Source organism: Melampsora larici-populina (genome assembly GCF_000204055.1).
Source record: "Melampsora larici-populina 98AG31 unplaced genomic scaffold MELLAscaffold_17, whole genome shotgun sequence".
Lineage (NCBI taxonomy): Eukaryota > Fungi > Basidiomycota > Pucciniomycetes > Pucciniales > Melampsoraceae > Melampsora > Melampsora laricis-populina.
In genome coordinates, this window is record NW_006768781.1 from 1,451,234 (window position 1) to 1,465,438 (window position 14,205).

At 43.6% G+C, this 14,205-nt stretch overlaps 3 protein-coding genes across 3 annotated transcripts in view; 1 reads left to right on the forward strand and 2 right to left on the reverse strand.

Annotated features, from left to right (window-relative positions):
• Positions 1–2,404: 2,404 nt before the first annotated feature.
• Positions 2,405–6,612, reverse strand: MELLADRAFT_86319 (uncharacterized protein; the record flags this gene model as incomplete). The annotated part of the gene is made up of 8 exons (XM_007409799.1): positions 2,405–2,766; positions 2,828–2,971; positions 3,039–4,546; positions 4,630–4,901; positions 4,987–5,497; positions 5,561–5,745; positions 5,814–6,042; positions 6,125–6,612. 8 exons carry the CDS (start codon positions 6,610–6,612, stop codon positions 2,405–2,407), a joined length of 3,699 nt encoding a protein of 1,232 aa, XP_007409861.1.
• Positions 6,613–12,197: 5,585 nt separating this feature from the next.
• On the reverse strand, positions 12,198–13,388 carry MELLADRAFT_86320 (uncharacterized protein; the record flags this gene model as incomplete). The annotated part of the gene is made up of 6 exons (XM_007409798.1): positions 12,198–12,310; positions 12,397–12,456; positions 12,581–12,618; positions 12,672–12,904; positions 13,114–13,161; positions 13,371–13,388. 6 exons carry the CDS (start codon positions 13,386–13,388, stop codon positions 12,198–12,200), a joined length of 510 nt encoding a protein of 169 aa, XP_007409860.1.
• The window catches only part of MELLADRAFT_116450 (uncharacterized protein), a gene marked incomplete at both ends in the record, with an annotated part of 2,417 nt that continues 1,580 nt past the window's right edge, over positions 13,369–14,205 (forward strand). The window contains 3 exons of the mRNA XM_007409779.1: positions 13,369–13,565; positions 13,781–13,848; positions 13,911–14,109. Of these exons, the coding sequence (XP_007409841.1) occupies positions 13,436–13,565; positions 13,781–13,848; positions 13,911–14,109 (397 nt within the window). The remainder of the gene's footprint in view (positions 13,566–13,780; positions 13,849–13,910; positions 14,110–14,205) is intronic.

Genomic DNA, 14,205 nt, shown 5'->3' on the forward strand with positions numbered 1-14,205 from the left:
ATTCAGTCAATTTGTAGAAGTTAATGAGTGAGTCTTCTACAATCCGACTGAACTTCCTTGTTGAAGATATGTACATATCAACCATTTGATTTCTCAAATCCAGCTCAACTTGACCAAGTGCCTTTTGCTGAGTTATTAAATTATTCCATATCAAATCTGAACAGCATCAAAAACTAATTTGGTCAAAGAATGATGACGAGTATAATAAAATTTAATAAGAAACTAGTGTTTGGCATGTGGACTTGTATTGACACTACAGTATAGTTTTCTATGCGCGACCGGTTGTTGTCTCTTTGAAACCTACGTGGGGAGAGTCGCAAAGAACAGTCCACCTGGGATACTTGTATTGGTACATTGTGGGAAGATGGTTTTCCCGGACCCGGAGGTGCGCTTTTCCTCATGTTCAAACGTGACCAATACATGTAATTTGATCCAATCGAGGATTCAAGTGAGAGTTGAAGGCGTGCTTGCGAACAGTACAAAGCGCTGATTTTCAAGTTTTCAAATTGCCAAGTTGTTATTTGTTAGACTTACAATTTGAGACTTGAGAATGGGACAAAGTCTGATGTGACACATGGAATCAAAAGGATCCGGTGAAAGTGAGAAAACACAAAGTCGAATATGTAGTAAACCTTTGGGCTCATGTTTCAATAATTGAGGGAACACAAAGAGTGTCAGATACAATCTTGAAAACGATGACTGTGTGTATGTATGTGTAGTGGGAGTCGGACAAATAAAACATCTAATGAAACTGCTATGAAAGTTCATGCAGTATGTATTGCTATGGAGTGAGAGTAAAGGAGTGGAAACTCGACTAAGATATTGTCCAGGCGAGCGAGAGGTGCAATACGAGCACAGGACGGTAGAGTGGCGAAGTTTGCTCCTCATCCAATGTGTGAGGTAGTCTGGTTTGTGCGGACACTGGTTGGTAATGCTTGGGAGGTTGGTTCTCCAGACCGTTTTGAAGTGGTGAGGCAAGGTAATCGGAACACTCAGTAGCAATTTGACCAGACTGGTCTGTGATTATGGACTGATCATCTGGATCGCCGTCAGACCTGTCTGTGAGGCCTCGGCTTTTTTGATATTTCTTAAGACTGGTCTGGGTTTGACTGGTCGGGATTGGATGAGTAAGACTGGTCTGGGTTTGACTGAGTAAGACCGGTTTGAGGGAGTACAGACCGGTCTGAGGGAGTACAGACCGGTCTGGCATGGTGCCTCAGACCGGTCTGCAAGGACTTCTCCGGTCTATGAATTTCAGCGAGCATATCGGTCTGGAAATGACTTAGAATCCCCGCAAAAAACCGGTCTGGGCGAGCTGACCAATCTGATAACGATCTTGCGGTTAGATACCGTATGCATTTTCGTCTTTTTGTTCGGTGTTTCACCGAGGGATCTGTATGCCACAGGTGTGAACTGACGCTTGGGTCGGGGAACTTATGAGCTATGTGGACCCAGCGGCTCTGGGCCATCACCTTGCTTGACATGGGTAAGATGTGCAGTTCGTGTGGCCACTCTGTAAGTGGATTCTCACTCTCGTGGCACCGCCGTGCTTCTCGCGAAAAACTGATGGTACAAACTTTACCGTGTGAGAGCCGCAAAAGGTCTCGTGGAGGGGCCGGGCCGGGTCAGGAGGCGTACCACGTCCCGCGTGTATTCCCTCAAAAAGCCTTTGGTGGTGTACCTCTAAAATATGGGTGAAGAGATTTTTGCACTCAACCATTTACACTCATTATTGAGTGTAAATTTTGTTGAGTGCAAAAATTAACATTAGGGGTGGTAATGTTGAATTTTACACTCAATCTCGCCCGAATTTACAAGTGCAAAAAAAGATGTGTAAAATATGCAGTGTAAAATTACAAGGTGATGACCTCAACTTACACTTTTACACGCCATTTCTTACACAGAACATTGAGTGCAAGTAAAGTTCTGTGCAAAATTTAAAAAACGGGGGCCAATATCCACTTTTGCACCCATATGATTTACACTCATGATTCAGTGTGTTTCGTGAGGGTGCAAAACCCTAAAATGTCCCCCCATATATACAATTTTGCACCCTACCTCTTGAGTGCAAACAGATCTGGACTTAGCAAAAAAAACTTAACTCAGGCAGACACAAATTAGTTGAAGCTCCTCACCTCAGACTTTTCACCTCAGGAACTTTGAGTCAAACTTATGTCACGTCACACTGGCACCAGAGTTCCACCACTTAATTGGCCAATATGTATTTCAATGAGGCCGCCATAACAATTTAAAAACAACTTGAGAAAAAAGAGAAAGAATGACTCCCGCGCTTACCTTCGCGATCATAGCCAAGAACGTGTATATATATATATATGTATAAAGTACAATCAATCAAGAAACAATAAAACATGAATCAACCATTTAAAAAAACAATCAAAAGTATCTATTTCTTCTTCTTCCCCTTGGCCTTAGGCTTTTGTTCAGCCTGCTGAGCCTCGAGGCCCTTGGTTAAAGGTCCAATGGGTTTGTTAACCCGCGCTTTGGCACGCTTCTTGCCCTTTGTCACTTTCTTGACCGAGGAAGGGGAAGCAGACGGGGACTTGGCCGGGCTACCTTCTGGCGCGGTCCGCTTGTTACGCAGGCGGAGGATCAGTCGCTCCGAAGTTGGGTTAGCTTCATTGGGAAGAGTATCTTCCCCACCATCGCACTCTGCGCCGAAAGAAATAACCGGAGGTGACGGTTCGATAGGTTGAGCTGTGGTTCGATGGTCCACATCCACCTGGGCTGTATCTGGCTGGAGAGCACCTGAGATAGAGTGCATACGTCAATAGGAGGTAGGCAAAGCATGGACCATGCTGTCACTCACAATCATCCTTTTGAACTTGACCAAAAGCCCGCCTGGCTTTATCGCTTTGGGAGGAGCCCCGCGAAATGACGTCTTGCACCTTCTCGGCCTCGTCTTGGATCGCAGGTTTGGAATCGACAGCGAGGACCTCTTGCTGGCTGCTGACTACGAGGCCAATTCAATTAAAGGGTCAATTTGGGCAGGCATGGCAATACCACACCAAAGGACTCACCCGCGGATGCAAACGCTTGCTTCGCCATGTTTGCCGAACCTTGCACAGGAGGAACAGATGGAACAGATGGAGTGGCCAGTTTGTCAATCTGTTCGTCGAGACCTTCCAAGTCGTCAGGTCGAACAAATGGTACGTCGCCAAGGGGGTCCGGATTCTTGAGGGTTATTTTGGCAATTCCACGCTCGATGAGCTTCTGTTCGTCAATGTTGGGCTTGCACGAGTAAATGACCCAGCTGGTGTAAGGTTGGTCACCAGCAATCAAGGACAAGTCTCGGCCAAGCAGCTGGGCACGGCCGTCATCCTTGCGGTCATCAAAGAACCACACCCCACGCACCCCATCTACGTGTCTTACCAACTTGCACCAGTAATGGCTGAACGCCCAGAAACCACAAGACACGATTTCGTAGTCGACGTTGTCCAGCCTTATAGTTTCTGGCCAGTTCATATAGCCCATGAAAGAGGCACGATCCTCATTGCCAAGGCCTCCAACACCACCAAGGAGGAAGTAGACGTTGATTGGCCGTTTCGAAAAGTCCAACCGGCACCGCTCATACAATCGAGGAACTCCACCGGAGGGATCCACCTGAAGGTGAGTGACTTCGTTCTCACTCACCGCGTCCTCGTCGGGCTGGGTAGCCGTAGGTTGCCGGGAAAGACCTTGGGCATGGGCTTTCAGACAAGTGGTACAGCATCTCGGAATGACTGAAAATAGGCCATTGCTTTGCCAGGCAGAGAGGAGCTCGGTCACATCTGAGTATCTGATGTTGGCCTCGTGGAAGAGATCCGTCGTCAAGAGGACCTTGGATTTGACCACGGTTTCCGTTTCTTGATGGGCGCCATTGGCGCTGCATTGATAATTGCGAAGGAGGTCGTACGCAAAATGTTGACCGGCTGAGGTGGGATGTTTCTTGTTCATTAGGAGATAATCCATAAAGAGATCTGCTGAGCAGAATGCGTCCGTGACAAAAGAGTCCGGCGACAACTGTTGGATGGCCGTTTGGAGAGACTTGAGACCGCGAGATAAAACGGATTTGATGTGCGAGGCGCGATGCATCTCGGATGACACCCGGGACGAGTAATGGCGGATGAGTTTCGAGGTGATGTCTTTGCTCTTATCGGTGCCTTGGATCCACAAAGGCGAGAACGTGGGGAACAGAGCTTCCAGAGTGGCTGTTTCCCAGCAGCGATTCTGCTTACCAGGTTTGTTGCTTGCTGAGTAAGCTTGATACGAAGAGTGTGGATCTCGGTTGACATTCGCCGATCCAGCCGGGCGTCCCAGTTTCTTCAAAGGGAGAAGCGCCTCAGTCGTATCCGGCGGCCGACCATCGTTAACGTCCGGGCGCCGTCTGGTGCGTTCTTTGGACCAACCTAATGTTTCAACTACCGAGTCCCAGTTGGAACCATACTTCACTGGGATTCCACGGCGAAGCTGATCATAGTCGCGGTTGAGGGACTTCACAAACAGGAGAAGCTGAATGAACCCTTGCATGATGGTGTATTGGCCAGACCTACGACGAATTCAACATGGATTAGTACTTATATCCACACTTACGAAGGGAGCAAAGTTACTTTTGCAAAGGAAACCACTCACGATAAAATGTAGTATTGACGATGCATTGATTCTTGCCCATTAGTGGTATCAGGCACGTCAGCCTCAGGTTCATCAGGAAGCGGAGGATCGTCCAAAGGTAGGCGAACACGGGCAGTGAAGAGCATTGAGTGAATGTCGGCGGTATTCCACCAGTCTAGCCACGCCTTTGCTTTAGGGAATAGGCGAAAGATATGATCGAATTTGTCGCCTAAGCTTTTACCGCCAGGTTGAACTGGTTCTAACAGATCGTAAGCCAAGTGTTCGAAATTGCCCTGTATGGAAAGGTCACTGGTCAGTCACAGAACGACCCATGCGCAAAGATAGGGCATATGGAAAGATATGGCGAAGGCCACTCACCACCTGGCTCGCATCGACAATGTTCCAATTTTTCTTGACACGGGTGATTGACTGCCTGTAATGCTCGTGACAACCCTTAAGCTTATCCAAAGCTTTCGCCGGATCCCTTTCGTTGAAAACGTCCATGTACGCCGCAATGAAACCTTTCTTCTGAGCCGCCGAGAAATCGACCACTTGCTGAGACAAGAGGTCCCGCTCGTGGAAAGACAGTTCAGCATCATATATTTGTTTGAGCAACGTGGTAAAATGGGCTCGATAATGATTGACGTCAAGCCCCCACATCCAAGTCAGCTGGATGGGGATCCAACGGTGCATGACTTCGCTGTACATAGACGTGGTAAGGAGATAACCGTTTTTGAAAAATCGGTATGTGACGTCTGACAAAAGGCCACCCGAGTAGATCTTGCCGAATTGATCCCTTCGAACCAACTGCTCCGCCATCCATTCCGTCTGAAAGGTGATGTGGACGGCGTCGCCTAGAAGAGAAGTCGAAATCAATTGGAGACCGTTTCTGTTGGTTTTCGAAAGGAATTAGTATTGATCTTCCAAAAGCAGAAATTCACAAAGTCATTACCTTCCCCAATGCATGAGATCAATGATCAGGCGATCTCCTCCTCCCTTGCTTTCTTTCTTGGGCATGAGGCCCTTCGCGACGAGGACCTTCCGACGTAAGTAGCCTAGCCGCCCGCCGTTCGAAAACGCCGGGTGGATGTTGATGACGGGAGAAGTCACTGTTTGGCCTGTGCCGGCCTGCCCAACCTGAAAGACACCATCAGGTTTGTTAGTGCGTTGCGTGAGTGGAACAGTACACAAGATAGATCACCCACCTTGAGGACCAAAGGCCCGGCCTTTGGATTCTTCACAAGCTCTTTGGTTAACTCCATCATAGCCATTGGGTCGGCCTTCTTCGAAGCTGGCCAAGGGTGTTTGTGGACACCGGAGTGGCAAAGGACTGCCCAACCGGAATCTTTCTCAATATCAACTCGGCAAGACGTGTCATTGCAATCGGTCCAAAAGTGATTGCCGTTGCATTTGACAGCTGGACAAACTGGGTGCCTACACGTGCGAAGAAAGTCACGAACAAGTTCTTCAGTTGTTGTACATGCAAGTAGGAGGAGGTCAAAGTAAAAGCACTTACTCAGCAATGAATTCGGCTGCTTTGCCTTCAGCTGTAGGTGGCGGCCCGGCGTAATTGCAAAAGTCGTCATCGCACTGTAATACACCAAGACACTTGTACCATATCGTTTTCCAAGGACCCGTTTTCGAACCGTGAGATTTTTGAGTATGAGAGAAAGCCACATGCCCAAAGTTGATAACTGGGGCGATGGGATCTTGAACAAAGATAGTCTCGCCGTTGGGATATATCGGATAGCCTTGAGGATCGATAGTGCAACCGTGATCGATGAAGGTCTGAAGTTCCCCCGTTGCTGGAACCGGGATCTTGAACTTCTTGCCTTTCTTTTTGGGCAATCGTCTTTTGAGTTTCAACACTGGAGAAGGCGTTTCGGGTACATGAGAGAGGCCTGGCGAAATCGGGACCTGGTTTGGGCTGGTGTGATCAAATGTAGCCATAGGTTGAGGCGCAGCGGGGCCTTCCAAAGAGCGGTCAGAATCAGTGTCAGACATGATGAGATAGCTGAATGAGGGTTTGGCGGGATCGAGGTCAAACGAGGTACGTTTTTGATGAAAGAGATATGACTGGTAGAGAAAATGTAACAGATGAAATCGATGGAGGCAGTGAATGTGATAGAATTGATGGATTTGGGAGATACGATGACTATGGTAAAGCTGCTGGTATATCCAAAATGTAACGTATAAGTCTTGAGGTTGAGATGGTGAGAGGATAGGAAGAGACAAAGGGAAACTTGAAGGCATCCGTTGGGGTGATCCATTGGGGGTCCCAAGGAACGAACGCAGGGATGGAAGGGCCATCTTCCTTGGCTAGTTCAAACCGAAAGTCAATCGAGATGGCGGTCTGAGAAGGAGGTACGGTAAGCTAAGGTCCAGATCACATCAAGGATGACGGTGAGGGAATGGGATGTCGAGATTGGTTCGTCCTTTTTGTGGGCATTGAGGGTGGTGTGGTCGTTGTTCGTCAAGGTGTACGCCGGCGGAATTGAGGATGGTAAGGTTAGGGCAGCGTTGAGGTAAGGCCGGTTGGATGCAAGTGGTAAAGTCCAATCAAAGAGCATAATGCTTCTTTGAAGGATATCAATTGTGAGGTGTTGATGTGGTGATGACGGTATCTGCCGGATTTGTCAAACTTACCCCACTGCCGGTCGGTTATGTCGGTGACCCGGCCTATTGCCGCCAATCGAAAAGACTGGGTTCAGCTGGGATATGTGTAAAATTCTATTTGGGGGTCGGTCCTTTGAAAAAATACACTGCGTGTATTTACGTCCAACTTTGAGTGTAAGACCGGCCGGACGTAAATTTGCAAATCTGGGGCCCTTAGAGCATCCACAGCCGTGCCGTAAATCTGTGACGTACATATATTTGAGGTAGTTTCATGCACAGCCGTCTACCTCAAACACTTACTTTGCTTCACCTCGTGAACCTTAAAGACTCGGAGCTGTACCGAGGAAAACGAGTACCGCATCTTCGGAGCGGCTCCGTAGAATCGCAGCAGATGTGTTCCAGATGCCTCAGATGCCTCTGAGGTCACCTTGGACACATCACAAGTCCCTTCATTTCCGTATAACTGCCATATAAATATCTCATGAGAGCTTCCCAGGTTGTCTTAGATGTTTTGTGACACATATACATACAAAAACACACAATAACAAAAGTACCAGCCTCCACGCAGCTGGCTCACGCAGTCACACAGTCATCACACTCAGGCCACACATACTTGTCACACATGTAACTCATCAGTTGCGCCAGTCCATACACTCATGACACCACAGGCATCTATTAGGTTGAATCATATGTGAAGCTTAAGGTGGTGACAGAGTTCACAATAAGTTTCAAACTTGGATTGAAACCTATTAAAATACAAGGTCCCCCCCTTGCCTTTAATAGGTTCCAATTGAAAAATTGAGACTTATTGCGGACTCAGACACCACAACTTTGCTCAATCAGGTCTCAAACATAACTAGCAAATCAGCGGCGGGCGCCGCGGCTAGAGATTGTCATTTGCAGGAAGGCACAATGACTGAACATTGGCCTGCGGCAGCAAATTAAAAACACCTGATTTAACCTGTGTATCACTTCTCTGCAAAATACGTTGGATGTTCAACAATTTACCCTCCGGTGGAGATCTCATTTATACAATGGTTTCCTTCAAAGAAGTGCAATATCTGTCCTAAATTTTCCAAGACTGGAGTGTGATACATGCCAGCTAGTGATTCCATGACCAAACTGTTCAGATGGTTAAATGTTGCATTTAAATCAGTGATTAAGCAGCAAGAAGTGTATAAATTAGTGGGTGCACTCCAATCTTGTGAATTGACGAGATGTTGAGCCACATTTCACTCCGCCTCTACCAATGTAGGGTTGGATTGTGCAGGTGGCCTTAGCCTTGATACATTCCAATACAATCAAAGAGTTTCAGCTGCATTATATTTGTGTAAAGATCACAATTCAAGATCAAGCAGCCACCTTGCATATTTGACATTTATTGGGTTTTGGATAGCATTGAGCTTGTCAAGTCATATGCTGATTGTTGAACAAAGCTTATGAATTATGTCCCATTCATACAACACTTTTGAATTAGCATGTGCTTCATCCAATAGGATCCTTCTCCTGAATATAGGTAGAGTATTGAGAAATACCTTGAAAGAATCAAATGTTGAATTAGTGTTGTTATGCCCAATAGCAGGAGAACATTCAGCAGAGTTGCATCAAATTTTAATTAACCAAAAATAACACCAAATTTACTACAGAATGTGGGTTCACCCAAGTCAAGTAACGAAGAGTACGGTTGACACATTCAATTTGGTGCTGGTGATGCATTGCTACCTTTTTCCAAACAATAAATTTAACTGTTTGTAGCACATGCTCAAGACCCAAAATATGCGGACAGACTAAATCATCAAAAATGGGAATACATATTTTGAAGGCACTTCCATGTAAAAGAAGTAACAACATAATTCCTAGGATGTGGATGAGGAAAACAAATTTGAATACTATGAAGTGGGATAACATCATGTTAAAAGCTGCAAGCAAAGAGTAGGAAGTGAAAACCCAGAGAATAGTTCTCCTAAAACAGTTTCTGTGCTGTTTACCACAATGGACACACAATCATGTAGAACAGCAACACTGAAAGGTGCATCATGTATTTCCACTTTTTGAACTTCAACTTTAGCCAGAACTGATTCCAGTCAGTTAAAACTGGAAATGCAGTGTATGCAAAAACTGCAAAGTCAATCCTACATTTCATTGGACTTCAGGGTGGATCAATCTGACTTGTAATCTTGATGAGTATAATGATGTGAATGTTGAGATTAGATTTGTATTCCATGAATCAGGAAGTTTCAAGCAATCTGAATGAAAAGTTGTGTCATAAAGCAAAATCACAATAAAATAGAAGATCAATCCCAAGAGATGATTACGATTAAGGGACAACTAACTGGCATCACTCAATCCAATGAGCAGAATTCTTCACCTCTTTCTGTCAGTTCAATAGGGGCCCTGATATTATGAAGTTAACTATGTTGAAACTGATTATGTTGAGCAGTTCAAGTGAGAGGAAACAAATTGGTTCAACTTCATAAAGTTTGTCAGAACCAGTCCCCCACTCCTCATATAGCTATGAGTTATGTTATATAGCTATGAGTTATGTTCATTGTTACAAGACTTTACCTGACAGTTATAAATCTCCAGGTTCTTGAAGCAACTCCCCTTGAGGTGATTCTCTTAGAATCCTTTGCCCAGAACATCTCTTACATGTTGTCAGAGAATGTTCATTTGTGGTAGCAGCGGAGCCCAGCCGTCCCTGGTTGGTTCCGCACAACCAATTGGTTTCTCAGAACCAAGGGAGACGATTCTGGCTGGGCTCTCACCATTGGGTTGGCAGGCGGGTCATTTTGATGGGAAAAAAGCATTTCTTGGAGTGATCTACTCCGCTTCTTACCTTCTCTCCCTTTATCTATTCTGGGCTAATTTCCTATAACTCTAGTGTTGGTATCAATTCCTTGGTGGGATGGCGGGTTTTTGAAATTGAAATGAATGTAATACTGGATGAGAATCCTTGTGGGATAATGACTTAGCCTGATTGACAGGTTCAGAGTGAAGATTTTTGAGGGGAAATTTTCCTATGAGCTGTACCTGGACTCTCGCGGTAGTAATTTGTGTACAGTCTCTCAAGGTTCACTCTTACCTTCTGGCTAAGTCCCCGTGGGCCTAGGAACCAAACGTGCATTATTGGTTCCAATAAATAAAATGAATCATGGATCCTGAGAATGATGATACATATTGGAAAATGAATGTCATGAATGATAAAAATCATGTCATTGATTTGGCTGAGATGAATACTCAACTTCAGAATGTGTGACTACCTTGAAAAGGTGAAAGTATGAAAGAGTGATAACATACTATAATGATAGGAATATGACATAATCAATTCTAATATTATGATTTGTGTGAAGCAAGAGAGTGACTAACAGACATACAACTAACAACAATCAATTGGATTCAATGGACATATGGCACAGACTCAAAGTGAATTCAAAATTCAAGAGTGAGATGATTTGATGTTGAAGTTGAACAGATAAGAAATCAGGACTTGAATAATATATAGGTTGATTACAAGCTTAATTGGATTGACTCAAATCAGGTTCCATATTGATAGTTTCTGAAAAGGCATGACCATCACCGTGTCCGGGTAGCGTTTGCTCGTTGACGAGCGCGCACAACTTCCGTTTCTGCCTCGAAGGGAGTCGGTGTGCGCTTTTTGACGAGCAAAAGATCATATTCAAGTAATGAAATTTTTTCAGCCATCAAGATATTGGCTTTGAATTGATATTTGAATGTTAATAAATCAAAGATGGTTTGCAACTTTTGATCATGTTCTGAATGTCTTTTAGATTGATTTATTCAAAATTGAGAAGGTGATAAGTTGTAAGGTTTGGGTTTGTTGACCACTGAGCATGAGAAGTTGAATTGGATTAATTAGGATTGTCTCAACATTTTTGGATCTGTTGGAAGAGATCAAAACCAAAGCACATTTTTACAGGGTGTGAGAAAATTACACCGACCAATTTACACAGAATGACTTGGTGTATAGTCTATTTGGTGTACAAATCATGATCAATGATGTTGAGCATGTTGCTTGAGATTGTATCAGATAAGAGCAAAACGGGGTAATTTTGATTCTTAAAAAAAAGGATACTCTTTTAGATACCAACTTGAATTGAAGTCGCATACATACTGGATCCCAATTCATTTGGTAAGCACTGCAGTCAATTGGGATAATTGACAATGATTGGTGAGCAGTAGCTTGAGAAAGGATAGAACATATTTACACACTCTTTCTTTCACTTTCCAAGTTTCAATTTCTTGTTTGTGATATAACGACTCAAAGTACAATCACTGATTCATCTTGACAATTGATTGACTTTGGGACTGAACACTGCCAAGGCACTTGATGAGCTGAGATGAGCATTGCAAGCGGCCATACCAAAAGAGTTGTCAGAAAACAATTTCAAAGTCTTTGAATTAACATTTTGTGCTTCAAAAGAGCAATCAATAAATTGACCTCATTCACAATCAAGCGCTTGCCATCATCCTGGTGAAGCGTACAAGGAGCACCTCCATCCATATTGAGCGCGACAATTGATGTGACGGGATCCTTTTCAACATTGGCGCTGCCCTTCGGATCAAATGTGTAAGAAACTGCGTGCCATGCATTTGATCTTTCACCACTTCCAGATCGATTATAATGATGATTTTTACTTTTAAGATCTAAAACTTTTTTATTCAATTGATTGAATTCCAGACTAACTCGAATCAAAACCTCAACAAATGAACTCATTAAACCAAACAAACCAACAAAGTAGAAGTATGTCGAATCGATCTTAAAGAAGATTTAGTCATACTAACTAAATAAGTTTGTAATGAATTCATTAAATCAGTTTCATATGAGATCAAATTTTGATGTGATAGATTGATTAATTGATTAATGTTTTAAAGAAATCGATCAAGTTGTTTTCAAAGTTTTTTTCCGTGGTGGGTTTTAGTTTCAATGATTTATTGATTAATAAAACCTGAAGCTAATAAATATCTTGATTGAACGTGGTCTCTCTTAGACTATATTCTCGATAATGTAGTCCTTGTACTCTAAATCTGAAACCGTTCCGAACCCAAAGTCCTGCACGAAGTTGAGCTAGGATTGATGCCACCACATTTAAATAAATCAAAACATCAGTGAGGGGATCATGATTACGTAAGGGAAAAGGTAGAACAGCTTACCTCTCAGAACATCCTCAGATACGATCAGCGCACCCAAATCTACGCCATCATGATTAGGAGCTCAACCTCAGCAAAAAGGTCTGCAATGCCACGGATCGGAAGACCAGTAAGATTTTGAAATCGTTTCTATGAATATGTTTAAGAATTTCAGCCAAGAGCCAATTAATTGGATGATGAAACTAACCGGTCTGAATTAATCCTAAAATCGATAGATTATCGGATCTTCAGCCTGAGGATCGTTCTGTAAATGATAAGGATCACGATGATGAGAGTACTCAGTATCAATATCCATCGAGTCGTTTGAAGATGAGAAGGAGTTTTGAGACATCTCAAGGTAAGCGTTTTCTTCACGTCTACTCAATTCAATATAAATGTTATCAACTGAATTGGAAGGCGTCATGTCTTCGGGGCTTCTATCCAAAGTGATAAGAAGAAAATCAAGACCAATGGTAAAAATTTGTTCGATAAAATCTTTACATTCTTTTGGTAATGGATTGAGACAAGTTTTCTTCGATCATAGAACCTTGTTTAATTTATCTTCCTCCAGTTTCTTAAGTGCTTCTTCTTTTTCTTCCAATGTTAAATTTGAATTATGTTTGAAATTGATTTCAGTCTTCCAAGCTTCTGTATCACCGCAATCACAGCATCCACAACCAGCTGTGTGAATTGAGGGCACGTTCGGCAACAGATTCGACCATGGTTTTATTGACTACTGACCATGGTCAGTAGTCGATAAAACCATACATTAAAAAATGCGTTCGGTACCTTAAGAATCGGCCTAAAACCATGGTTTTATCGCCTACAAAACCACAAAAGAATGTGGTTTTTGCCTCTTTTTGAAACTCCACTTTTTTTACATTCTTTTGTGGTTTTGACGGTTTTGACCGTGGTTTTGACTCTTGACAGTGCATACAGAGTTGTGAACTTGGCGGTTTTTGGCCAAGTGAAGCATCTCAACACTCCTCTTTCTTCACCTTTTGACTCAAAACCATCGACTTCAATCCTCAAATTCACAACTTGATACGAGTCCACCTGATCAATGGCTGGCGCATCCGATGACGAAGGAGGAGGCACCCAAAAGGATCCGGTGATTCAATGGACTGACTCGCGATCGAAGTGGTTGTTAGAAGAAGTTATCAGGCAGATCGAGCTGGGTCGTGGAACCGACAGTGGTCTTCAAGCCAGTGGTTGGACTGATGTAGTTTCAAAATGGCGTGATAATTACAAAGTGGCGAACTCGAAGAAACAACTCAAGAATCAATTTCAAAAGGTAAGTCATATATACAAGTTTCCGTACTTTTCTCCACAAACTCATCTCATTCTTTTTTGTTCCTCTAGCTCAAGAAAGCCTATAACTCCTACTACACAATTGTTTTTAAATCAGGCGCTGGCTGGAACAATGAGACTCAACATGTTGATATGAGTCCGGACCAGTGGAAGACTTATATCGATGTAAGTTCCTTTTTTGCCCAAAATCGTCTATGTTATCTTCTCAACGTGCTTCACTTTTACAGGCACATTCAGATGTGAAACAATTTGAAAAACGAGCATTTCCGTTTCTCGAGCTCATGGGATCGTTCATGGGAAAAGAGCATCAAGGTCTTCCCAGCAACATAATCGGAACTGGTGCTCCGATTCCTTCTCCACCTTCAAACCAACACGAACCAGCTGACGACGAGGAGATGTCTGACCCAGAACAAGGTGGAGTTTCAGGTAAGTCAATTGTGTATTGAAAATCATCTCAACTTTTCTCATTATTTTTTTTCATTTGTTTGATATCTTTCTTTAGACTCTATGATACAGCCCAAT